Genomic DNA, 12,345 nt, shown 5'->3' on the forward strand with positions numbered 1-12,345 from the left:
TCCTTTACAAAGCTGAGACCACAGAAGAGGTGAAGTAGAAATTAAATCTTTAACAATAGCACCCTACAGATTTCAAGGTGTTGTATGGGTGTAAATCTGGCACCTTAGTTGTTGAGGGCTGCAGTAGTGCAAATGTATGGTAAAATAACTGCTGAAGGAAATGCTGCTGGGTGTTTATAAAATCTGTGGACGCTGTTTTCAGTTTATTATACTATGTTCTGTATGGACATGGGATTTTCTTGTAATAACACAGCAGATGTAGGTTCAGCATTCCTAAATAACTTATCTGCCTTGTAAAGTACATAAGCAACACTGAGTAACTCATGTTACGCTTGGGTCTTCTGTATATTGTGTGGACAGCTGACTTACTCTTCAGTGGTAAAAACATAAGATGCATTTGTCAGCTGATTCCTAGAGGGCTGGGTAAGTGCTTAAACTTCATAACTGGTCTTAACAGTTGATGTTTGTTTGAGATGTGTTTTTTCTGATCCCTTGGCCTGTTCTACCTGGTAACTTTGCAAAATCTGAGATGCATGAGCATGTTTGAACTCCAGCAAATGAACTTTAAATGCTGTGATGAAAATTTGCTACCTTTACATGGCTAGAGCACAAGAAATATAATGGGTTTTTGTGCCTCGGACAAGTTTATGATAAAACCCATTAAAAATGTGTAGCTGAATGTGTTCTAGTTTGAGTGTTGTTTTTGAGGGAGGTGGGGACCAAAGAATATTGAGCCATATAGAACTATTGTATGCTCTTGAAACAAGAATGACCACCGTCAATGGGATGATGGCTACAGAGAACTGACTTTCTCATCTGACTCATAACAGTTTAGGATGCTGTGTGGAACATGTGCATGTAACTCTGAGAGGAAATGCTCAGATCTTTTCTGGAGTGCAGCTGATAGTTTTTACTGCTGATCGCTCTGCAGTCAGTGTTGGACCTTCACAGTCTTCCTGCAATTTGTATTGGCAGTCCTGAGCACCACACTTGAAAAACAAATTTGTGATATCCAAATTCTGCATAGTAAATGAGACAGGTTAGTGTCACATCCACCTCTGTCACAGTTAAGAACCCTACCTGAAATGAAGCCTGTGCTGCTTCCAGGTGGCTGCGTAACACTGGGGTCCACTGTGGTAGTGGGAAGGAGAGTGAGATCTGCTGACTCAGCTTGTGTTAACCTATAAACAGCTGCAATGTTGTCTCTGCGCATTTTGTTCCAGGCTGAGGGGGAACACGGCAACATTGTACTTTAATATTACATATTACATCTTCATTCGTTTCCTCTTTCTCTAGATTCCCTTCCTACAAGAGTGGGTTTTTTTAAAAAGTCCTCTGAGAAGTCATTTGTGGATTTCCCTTGTTTCAGTCTTAATTTTTTGGCGTAGGGTCATTTGAGGAAATGGCTTGTGTAAGCACCTGCTGAGAAAGTGTGTCCCTACCATTTTCACTTCAGTAAATATCTAATTTCTGCAGTTGCTTTTGAGTTTTATCTGAGAAACACCAGCCAGCAGTGACATGAGATGTAGAGTCCCTAATCCCAGGGCAGTGCTGACTTGTATGTTCACAAGCTTGGTGCAACTCCTCTGGAGAAGGATTGTTTTTTTCTAGAGCTAAGAATTTCAATTCTTCATGTATGTGAGTTTGCTTAAGCGATTTGAGACTGACAGATGATGATTATTTTTATTTGCGTGACAGAAACCTTCTGGATGTCTTGAGCAGATGCTGTTGAATCCTCACTTCTTGAGGGGGAGAGACTCAGCCTGCTCATCCATCTGTCTGGACTTCTGCCTTTTTATTAAGTGCTCTATATAGCTTAGACTAAGTGGACAGGTCGTTTCGATCTGAGCAGTTAGGAGATGTATTTTCATGTCTCAGGCATACAGCTCTTTGTGGAGATACTAGTATACTTGACGTGTCCATCTAAGTTTGGAAAAATGGAATAAGAACTCTTGCACAGCACTTCATTCCTCTGAGCACAAGTGGCTTGTAAAAGGTGCCTTCAATTCTTCTTATCCCAAAAACCTGCTTGGTATGTGAGTAAAAATTTCACTGCAAATTGGTGAATGTTAGTTCTGTAACATTCCAGGATTATCTGAAAATCCTCCTGAACTAGGACTGTGCAGAAACAAAGTGTATGAGTACAGATGAATCACTTTCCCCTCTACACGAGTGTTATTACGTAAAAGCTGGTAGAAGTATGAATTATCTGTGTTGTACTGCAGATGAAAGCTTAATTTATCTGCAAATTTCCACTGGGATTCTAATGGTAATTCTACATAGTGGTCTAAGCAAATGATTGAAGCCCATGAGCCATGATTTAAACCAAGGAGTAACTTAAAAACACACTGATGTGACTTTGGAGACCAATTCATATCTTCACATAAAGATCAAAGACGCAACAGGTTCAGTCTCTTGGGCCAGGGATGAGACTTATGATCATTCTTTTTGGAGGCAGACTAAGCTGTAGTGGAAGAGAAGGAAGATCAATAGGTCCCCAGGCTCTGTCCCAAAGAGATAGAAAGAAGTTTATTCTCTTGGTGTATACACAGACTATTTAAATAAGAAGCTGTACTCTGGGAATGCTTCAGGAATTGCATTGGGCAGTTTGCAGTGGTCCTACTGTTATCAGTACCTTTTTAACTATGCCTAATTATAAAGCCCATTGGTTATTTTAAATCCAAATCAACCACTTAAGCTCTGTGTCTTAGATTTAATTACTAGATGTTATTCACATCAGGGACACTGATTCATCCAAAGTATGTAATTGCCAGATCCCAGTGTATTAAAGACATTTATCTTGCGTCTTACTGAGCTTCCGCTTACTGGGGCTTTTTCTTTTCCATTTAATCTGGGTTTTTTATTACAACTTCATAAAGGTGTCATTCTGCAGTTTAGCCCTAGGCAAACTGATAAGAGGCCCAGGAATATAATTTCAAAAAGTAATCTAATAAGTGTCATTGTTTGCTCATATCTAATACTGGTTGGCTGGGAAGAAGTGGGAGTTAAATTGCATGCAGGCAAGAATGAATGGCAGATATATTTATAACTAATGAAAAGATTCTGCAAGGAACTAAGTATTCATTCCTGCAGAGGTTATTGACTCAGTGAGTCTGGGCTGAATAATTTTGTAACTAAGAGTCAGAACTTTGGAAAGTAAATTCACAGTTCAAAGATTTCTGTCTCTGCCTGGTTTCCAATTCTGTTCCAAATGTAGTGACATGGTTTGCAATTGGCTTTCCCCCACCCTTCACTACAGCTGGAATTCGACCCTGAGAATAGGATGTTCTGCTTGTAAATGATTAGTTCAGTCTCCAATGTACTGCATAGCCTTAGGTAGAAATTTAAAAAATCCCCAACCAAACAAAAAAACTTTCAGAGTTCAGATTAGAAATGTCTTGGCATGACTCTGTCCACACACCTTCCCTGTGTCCTCTATCCCTTCCACTTTTATACACCCTTCTAAAGTTAGCAGTGGTTAATATTTTATCCAGAAACAGTCTGCTCTGAGAAAGGAGCACTTGATTTCTAAATTCAATAGACTGGGCAAAATGGGACAAATAAACGCCCCATTTAGTTGAAGGAGAAAGTGCGTAGCTGCTGTACCAAGTAGCTTCTGTCTTTTGGTGCTGTTACATGTAGCTAATTCTGATTTTGTTAGGTTATCTGATTTTCTCTTCATGTAGACAGTATTGCATGCAGTAGTCATCCTGGCCCTTGACTGAAGGACGCTGAACCTAAATTCATGTCCTTGCGTTTTGGAACTCACCTGTGACTGGAGATTATAGTGAGCATGCAGCAGTGGTTATGAAATTTGGTAGGAGGTGTAAACAGAGACAAGTGGCAGAGGATGTGTTATGAAAGTAGTGAGCATTACACTTAAATTGAGAGTATTTTTCTGTTCATAACTTCTGAGTTATAGTTCAGACATAGTAGGAGAGAAATTGGCATCATGTATAATGTAACTGGAGATGTTGACTGAGAATTAAAGCTCAGCAAAAAGTGGCACCCCTCTGCCCAAATTTCATAGAGAAAAAACCCCAGGACAGTAAGATTGTCATACTTAAGAATTACTCATTTTCAGCAAAACAGATTTTCTAGTTCAAAAGCAGTTGGATTACAATGCAAGGTTTAGCTTGAATCAGGAAGGAGAAATAATAACGAACTCCTTACCTTTCTATTCATTACCTTGAAATGGATGCTCATTTTGTACTGCAGTTGCTCTGGTTGGTGACAGGACATGGAATTTTCAAAACAGCAAATAGCAAAACCTTGCTGCTCTTGTACTTCGGCTTGTCCTATTCCTTATGAACACCAAACTTTTTTCCTTTCAACTAGTAATGCCTTGTACTTCGAGGTCTGTGCTTGCTTGATCAGAGGGGCTTTTTATCCGTGGAAGTTTCTTTGTGCTTTCATGCAGATATTGTGCTTTTCTAGAGAAATCTCTGCTGGATGCTGATTTTTCAGTGTTGGAGAAAAAAGGGGATATTTCAGTTATTTGTCCAAAATCCACAAATGGTAAAAATTCCAAGTGCATCATGCTGGGACTTAAGCCACTTCCCTAATTTTTGGTGGCTAAACTGAAGAGGGGAAAGAGCTAAGTTCTTACTGAAACTGTTTTGTGAACACAGCACAAAGCAAAATATTTGGATTTTTTTAGAGGGTGGGTGTTTACATTGCAATATCCAGGTGAATGTGTAAACCTGGGAGAACACTTACCCTGTGGTGAGCAACGCAGTATGCTGCTTAGCTGTACGTGTCTGTTCACATCTGCTTCCAGTGGAGAGCTTAACTTTTCTTGCTTGTGGTTGATTATTGGCTGGGTTGCTCAAAATGCTACAAGGCCTAATTACTGCTATGCTGAACACTTGTTAGGCTGTGATTTGGAATCCAGCTCTGCTTCTTGCATGTGGTTTAGCCAAGGGAAGCAAGGATTTATTTTAATTTTGCTGCTCTTGGGCAGCTAAACGAATCTTAGGCAAACTCAGATTTTCAATAACTGTCACACCTATGTAGGCAATGGGTTTTATAGCTGAGTGAAGTTTTTCAGTGGGCTTGGGGTCCTTGAGCTGGTGTGCATGTTTCTGTGTGCAGGTCTGGGTTAAATACAGCAGACTTCACTGATCTGAGCTAGTGAAGCAGGTATTTTAGCTGGATAGGGAAGAACGTACTGTTCAGAGACGTTTTGTACTTACAGGCTTGTTCTGTGGTTAATGGTGTGTGCTGTGAGCTGTGACCCATTAGGTAAGTGCTGTACAGGTAGAGAAATTCCAAGGAATTTGGACAGAGTCCCCTCGCTTCCTTCACGAAATGCCCAGCTCCTATGGAAATTCAAATAGTCACCCTATGTTTTGTGACAGACAATTTAGCTGATCTACCCTACTTCTCCTCCATTAGATTTATGAGAAGAAAGGAGCTTCCTTTTTGGATGCTCAAGTGAAAGGTCTTGAGCAGTATAAATAGGCAGTGTCAAATTTGCTTCAGTTCTAAATTGTAAAGAAAACTCTGAAGAAAAGGTCCTGGCACCTTTGCCCTGTTGCTATCTTCTGAATTATTATTGCAAAGTCATGACACTGATTTAATTGGTTTGCTTGCTATCTTTGGCTCAACTGTCCCCTTCAATTTGGAGGAGGAGCACTACCTGAAGAAATTAACTGTGAAAGTATTGTCTTACTGCTGAAAAAAAGTACATTCTGTGCTGTGTTATTTGAATCGTGTTTGACAATTTCTGGAATTCTGGATGGTGTCTGAAGAATCTGGGGTTTGCTGCTATGTATGAGGCCTAAATTTAAATGTCTAGTTATGTGTGGAACTCTGTAAGAATTCACAGACTGAGGTCTTTAATGGTTATTTCCAATATGAGAATTACTTCCTTTGGAAGGGAAGGCAGAAATAGATATAGGTTCATCTCTAAGCAGAAAGCCCTGTTGGAATCGGCCTTCTCTTTGGCCTCTTCAAGTATTGTTAAAATGGCCAGCAACTAATGTGTAATATAACGTATATCCCACAAGTTGTGTCTGGTTCTGGTAGGAGAGATTGGATACAGGGTACAATGAGGCTCAGCCTATTGCAACCCCTTTCTGTCCTCTGTTACACATGGTTGGTGATGGCAAGGATGTGATTCTGGTAGGAGCTGAGGGTTACTGCTCCCAGTTTTTGGATCAGGTAACCTTCTGTAATTCACTTAGCACATGTGTAGGCTGTGCTTTGCACTGTGAGTACAAGTATGCGCACACCCGTATTGTAATTCAGAAGCCAATTTTTAGTGACCAGAATGACAGACATGTTCACGTTTTATGCTAGAGGGCAGTATATGCAACTGATCCAAAAGCTGATGTTTTACTGACTGGAGACTTGATTAAAAGCGCTTCTATTTTTGTTGAACTACAATGAAAACTGTTCTGTTCTTTGGTCAAGTGGCATGGAAGGGACTTCCCGAGTCCTTTGGGTTAAAACAGTGTTTATGTTCCTTCACAGCATGTTTTCTAGGAGATGAAGGAAGAGGTGCTGAGACGGTGTTTAACCCAAGTACTTGGCATTTGTAGTCATTAAGAGATGGTGACAAGTCCTGAATAAATGCTGTACTGAGCAGGGAAGAATTGGGGGATACACAGGCCACAGGAGTGCCTCCATCTTGCTTTGTAATACACTGAGATATCAGCTTGTGGCTGGTATTTCTCAGCCTGCAGCCTGTGAAATTTGTGTCATCTGTCTTGTAACACAGTCCTCGGGTTTCAGAGAAAAACACATGCACATATCCGGTATCACATATCCAAAATGAAATGGACTGTGTATGTTCAAGCGATAGCAACTGCTGGTTGGTAGTGTGAGTTAAAGGGACAGATCTGTAGGGCACTAAAGTAAGCATAGTTGGCCAATACATGCTCCTTTTCCATGTATCCACAAGTCGTTGTATCTCAAATTGTAACCGGCCTCATCCTAATTTAATATGCAAAGACCAAAGGATGGTTGAAGCCCTAGTGTAAGGAAGTGTTCCAGTTCCAAAGGTAACATGAGTATTCTTGCAGAAGACTGTCGGAATGCAAAAGTAAATGCAAATAAACACTTTACTTTTTCATTTAAACTCACAAAATTACTCTAGAAATTTCAGAAAAGACACATGCAAGTTTGGGATTTTGAAAATCAGTGTTTTGACCTAGCAGAGGTTGCTCTGTATGTTCTAGGCATGGCAGGTTTCTCATGCGGAAACTGCCACTTTCAGCTGTGGACAGAAAGGAAAATGTTAAACGTGGTTGAACTGCAGGAAAAGGGGAGTTTAGGAAGATATGGCTTGAATTTTCCCAAGTCTAAGTGCAGTAATCTCCCTGCCTGACCTGACAGAGCTTCTGTAGCCAGATGTTGTGCATCTGAGTGACTTTGTTACACTGAACTTATTCAAAAGTTTATTTCCTGTATTGAAAAATAACTGCTTTTAATTAATACATTGTTTTCTTACTATGTACTCTCAGTGCAATCTCCTACTCTGCATTTATCTATCCGGGATGACATTTTGCTGTCCCTTAAACACATGGCAAAGCTATTATGGAAAGGACTGCCACAGAATCTGGGCTGGCATTAGTTCATGTTCTTCATTCATGGAAGGATTTTTAATTTTTCAGAGGATTTTTTCTTTCATCTCTGCTTAATTCATAAATCCTTTTTTGAGGACACAGGAAAGCTCAATGTTTGAGTAGGAGAAAAGGCAGAAAGACTATTGATCAACCTGAAGCATTGACAACTGTTTGCTGCTCTAATGAATCTGTCATTTGATGGATCATTAAACTACAGGAGTCATCATTAAACAACGATCTAGCAACACACAGGCTTTCATGGAAGCAGTCAGGTTGTGCTGTTGTGATTTGTACAGAAATAGTGCTTTGATCATGGTTGTTATTTTCACTTTGTGGGTCAGGTGTTTGAGCTGTCTCTCTTATTACACAGCTGCTCTTTTTTCTAAGAGCATCAGACAGGTGGTCAGCATCCTCTCTCCAAAATAAAAAAGTGCCGAGAATGTTGGAGTGCAAGTAAGTGTTGCTTACTAATCAGTGAAGTACTTAGAATTAAAGGAATAGTCCCCGTGTGTGTACCCTGTCCTAAGTGGAAGGATTCTTGTGGCACAGCCGGAGAGAATTATTTTCAGTTTTGTGTATGTGAAGGGAGTGGGAAAGGATCCCCTGTCTTGCTGAAGTGAATTCTGCTAGTGTTCAGTGAGGCTGAGGGTGAAGAAGTTATACTGGCACGGCCATGGCAACAAAAAGCAGACTGGTGAAAGGGCCAGTTTTTCCTTGCCGAAGATGGTGATTACCAGATGCTACTATTGTGCAGAGCAATGTAGTCTGAGTCTCTTGATTAATTAGATAATATCTGTGGGGATTTCAAGGGCTTGCAATGTCCGCTGTACAGTTTATTACTAAAGAAAGCATGCAGAAGTGCAAACTTTGACCTTTCTTATTTGCACTTATTTCTGCAATTAAATGAGAAGCTTGCGTAGTTGATAGAAGATTCCCTGAGAGATCAAGCTCATTAATACATAGAGCAAAACTTCTTTATGATAGCCCCTAAAGGGCTATCCCTTACCCCAAAGGTGCACATACACACTCTTGGTTAAAATTTAGGAACGATATTGTGGCATTTTGATTTCTGGATGCCATGGGAAGAAGATGGAAATTAAGATTACTGGCTACCTGTTAACACAGAAAATTATGTACAGATGGTGTCTGAATGTGTGGTGACATGAAGAAATCATGGCAACAGGCAGCTGAAGTACTCAGGTTCAGGTTTCTCCATATTATGGAGGAGGAAGAAAAGTTATTGGCCCTCGAGAGGCGGAGAGGCTGCACACCTACTTGTGCAAGTCTTCAAACATGGAATATTGGGTTTTTGTCTAATTGTATATTTTTGTTTCTTGGACTTGAAAAAACTTTAAGTGGGTGTTTGTAGAATGTGTTCTGATTGTGTGCACACCTGATGTGTAGATACCAAGGTGACAGGTGCTCCATAAACTGAAGAATTGCTCAAGCTAATAATTTATGGGATGAGCAGAGCAAAAAGGACAGTACAACGAAGTAGAATATAGCAATTGAGGATTAAGAAAACCCCCCAAATTACTAAAATGTTTTTCTCCTTGTTCCTGCTGTCACGAATCTTCATTTTTTGACATGTTTATCTGTCCTAGATTGCAATGTTTGATGTTCAAAGTTCTTGAAGCTTATTTTTGAACAAAACTGAGGCAGTTCATGCAAGAAAAAAACTTATTTTGATTTGGGTTAACAAATATTTTCTAACCTGAGTATTTTTAAAGGTTCAGGCTGTTGAACAATGAAAACTAAAGCTGTGCCAGGTTGATTTAACGGTTGGACTAGATGATCTTCAAGGTCGTTTCCAACCTAGATGATTCTGTGATTTAAAGATTGTTTTTCTGATGGCGCACTTGAAATTCATACAGCTGAATTATAGTCACTCCCTTAGAAAATTTAAGTTCTATGTCACTTTCCACTTGAAAATACAGCCTCATTCAGGAGCATTCAGTGAAATTCAGGGGATCTTGATGGAGAATCTGTTCCACTTTGTTTTGCCTGATTTGGTGTCATTACCACAATTCTGCAAGGCTTGTCCTGAGGCTGTTCTTCCTCCCAGTGCTTGACTTTTGGTTAGACCTTCAGTGTATTTAAATGCCTGGGAACCTTCCATGTAGTGTGTGTATTTCTTTTGGTCTGAAATCTGTTCTGCATGTCTAATTGTCTTTATGTGGTGTCTTTGTTGGTTCCTGGACCTGAGACCATCCATCATCCACTGTCATTTTGGAAGCAGCGTTGCCCTCCAAGAACTCTTTTATCAGCTTTCGCTCACGTGAATCTGAGCTAAAAAAACCAACCAGCTTCCCAGTTCTGGTGCCTGCTGCTGCTGCCTTTTTAGCTGTTCCTCAATCTTTCTCCTTCTTTACCTCCTCTGTGAGCAGTCAATGGGGAAAAAAAAACCCTAGTTGTGGAAGAAGGCTGAAAGTCCAAGTTTGCTCGCTTGGTCCCTCCCTCCCTCCATGGGGTGGGCTGTCTGAGCAGGAAGGTGGGACAAGGGGAAAGCCTGTCCAATTGGCTACTGCAGAAGGCTATTATTCCTTATTACCCTTTTTCATTCGGTTGATTTGTAGCAGCAGCATATTTGGTAATATGAACCCTGTCTCTTGGGATTAAGAGTGCAGTTACACTTGCAACAGCTGCCTGTGTACGTTTTACCGGCTACAGAAAAAGAACATGCTGCTCCTCCTACTCTTTCGCCTGATTTTATCTAGTATTGTTGCTTCCCTCCCTCTCTTTGTTTCTCTTTGACCTCCTCACAGCTCCAAGCCGCTCCACTCCATACTTGCTTCGTCTCTTGAGAAGACCACAGCCGAGTTCCCTAGCACAGACCCAGGAGGTTTTCTTTCCTGAGCCAACATTAAGCAAAGAGGACAGAAGGCAAAGGGGAGGTGGCAGGGGGGAAAGCCGAAAGTGAGCCAAGCCCTTGCTGACATCCCTCGTCTTGGTGCTAAACCTCCTGCTTTGAGAGACACCAGGCAGGGGAGGGACTTTGTTTTGTAGAGAGAAGGAGAAAAACTTGAAACTGGCTTCCCCTGTGGCATGTGTGTCCTGAACATCCCCTCCCCACCCTGCTGTTCGTTAAATGAAAGCACGTGAAGAACATGAGGTTTCCTGCTTGAGAGGGAGGGAGGGCAGTGCTGGACTGGGTGAGGGAGGGAGGAGGAAGGCAAGTTGTGGTTTGGTGGTGTGGTTTACACCGAGATCACAGCTAGTGTGCCTGGGGGTGGGAGCAGAAAGAGAAAGGGCATCTGATGCCAGCTGCCAACATGACAGAAACCCTGCAGCTCCCGGCATTGCAAGTCCCAGAGCAGCAGGTGGTGGAGGGTGGCCGTGCCTGGTCCAGTTCGTCCACCCCAACCCTGCGCAGGAAGCGCTTCAAGATGAGGCGGATGAAGAATGTGCAGGAGCAGAGCCTGGAGGCCAGCAGGTATCAGGATTCTCCTTCCTCCAGCAAGGAATACCTGCAGCTCCCATCCATTGAAATCACTCCCTCCAGTGATGAGGACACTCCCTGGTCCAACTGCTCCACACCCAGTGCCTCCCCGCGGCGCAAGCGCTTCCTTCTTCGGAAGTGGCTGCGTGTGAGAGAGAAGAAGGAATACAGTGAGAGCAGGTATGTGTTTTGGCCACTTCCCTTTCCCTGCTTCCAAGAGGAGCCTGTCCACGCTAGGTAGGTAGGGTCTGTTCCCCTAGAAACCTTGGTGTGCTTCTCCCTGGGACCTTGTTCTCATCTGTTGGCTGGATTGGGGAATGTAGTTGACTGGGCTTGCTGATGCCAGACCAAATGGCCCAATCCTCTTGTGCAAATAGTAGGCAAGTTAGAAACAGCAGTACTAGGATCTGTCCTTGTTCATGGCCCTCTGTGTGCCTTCTACAGGTAATACAGAGCCAGTGAAAAGTACTTGCTTCTGAGTGAGGGAGACTGTCCTGAAAGAATGGGTGATAAGACTTAACTTCATTAAGGCATCGTGAAGAGACCTTTGAGAGAGAGGAGGTGACCTCTTTGCTGGGATTACCAGGGCAGGGAGTGATGATGTCAAACCCTTGTCATTGTTTGTTGGGGTTTTTTTTGTGATGTTCATACCTATTGCTGACACCTTCTCTGAAATCCTTCCTTCAGTTGATCCTATTTTCAGCTGATAGTGGGAGAATCTGAGGACAAGAGAAACCAAGTAGCCTTGTGGCTAGTAGGTGGGTCTCCATGTCAAGATGTCTGGGTTCAGTTCTTGGCTGCTTTCCAGACTTGAAAGTCACTCAGTCCTTTGTCTTAAAAGGGGATAAATAATTCATAAAGACCTCCAAGAGCTTGTCAACACAGGAAAATTAATACCTGGGAAGTTATTGTGTGGCTGTACAAAGAAAGCTGTACCTCATGTAACCCTCTGCAGGTGCAGTCAGGGTGTACAACATGCAGTGTAGTGTACCTTTAATGGGAGAGTGGAACAATCTGCCTTTCCTGAAGGCCCAAAATACACAAGCTGCTTTAAAAATTTCTCTGAGAAATTAGCACATTATAAATCCTTATACTGGCTTAGTGTGGGCCAATTTTTCTTTTGTTGCTTTGCAACTCCCATGCAGCCTATGTGTGGGTTTATGCCTGAAAGTATGTACTGCATGTCTCTTCTGCATGCAACGTACCTTATTGACTCACTGACTGCTGTGTTGCTTGCATGTTTATAGGACAGAGCTTTTTCTTCCCTTAATACCTGATCTGATTATGTAGTAACTCTTCTTGCGGGAGGTCCCTTTAGCAAGGTCACTCAGTCAT

At 41.9% G+C, this 12,345-nt stretch overlaps 1 protein-coding gene across 6 annotated transcripts in view; it reads left to right on the plus strand.

Annotated features, from left to right (window-relative positions):
- The window catches only part of GRAMD1B (GRAM domain containing 1B), a 132,665-nt gene that overhangs the window by 19,903 nt on the left and 100,417 nt on the right, over window positions 1-12,345 (plus strand). For 4 of the 6 annotated variants that reach the window (XM_074848993.1, XM_074848994.1, XM_074848995.1 and 1 more), the window contains exon 1: window positions 10,829-11,190. The exons of 1 other annotated variant lie outside the window; for it this stretch is intronic. In XM_074848993.1, the coding sequence (XP_074705094.1) occupies window positions 10,829-11,190 (362 nt within the window). Of the gene's footprint in view, window positions 1-10,813; window positions 11,191-12,345 lie in introns of those variants that run through there. One more of the 6 variants, XM_074848992.1, reaches the window with a different exon arrangement.

This window comes from Strix aluco, chromosome 23 (genome assembly GCF_031877795.1).
Source record: "Strix aluco isolate bStrAlu1 chromosome 23, bStrAlu1.hap1, whole genome shotgun sequence".
Lineage (NCBI taxonomy): Eukaryota > Metazoa > Chordata > Aves > Strigiformes > Strigidae > Strix > Strix aluco.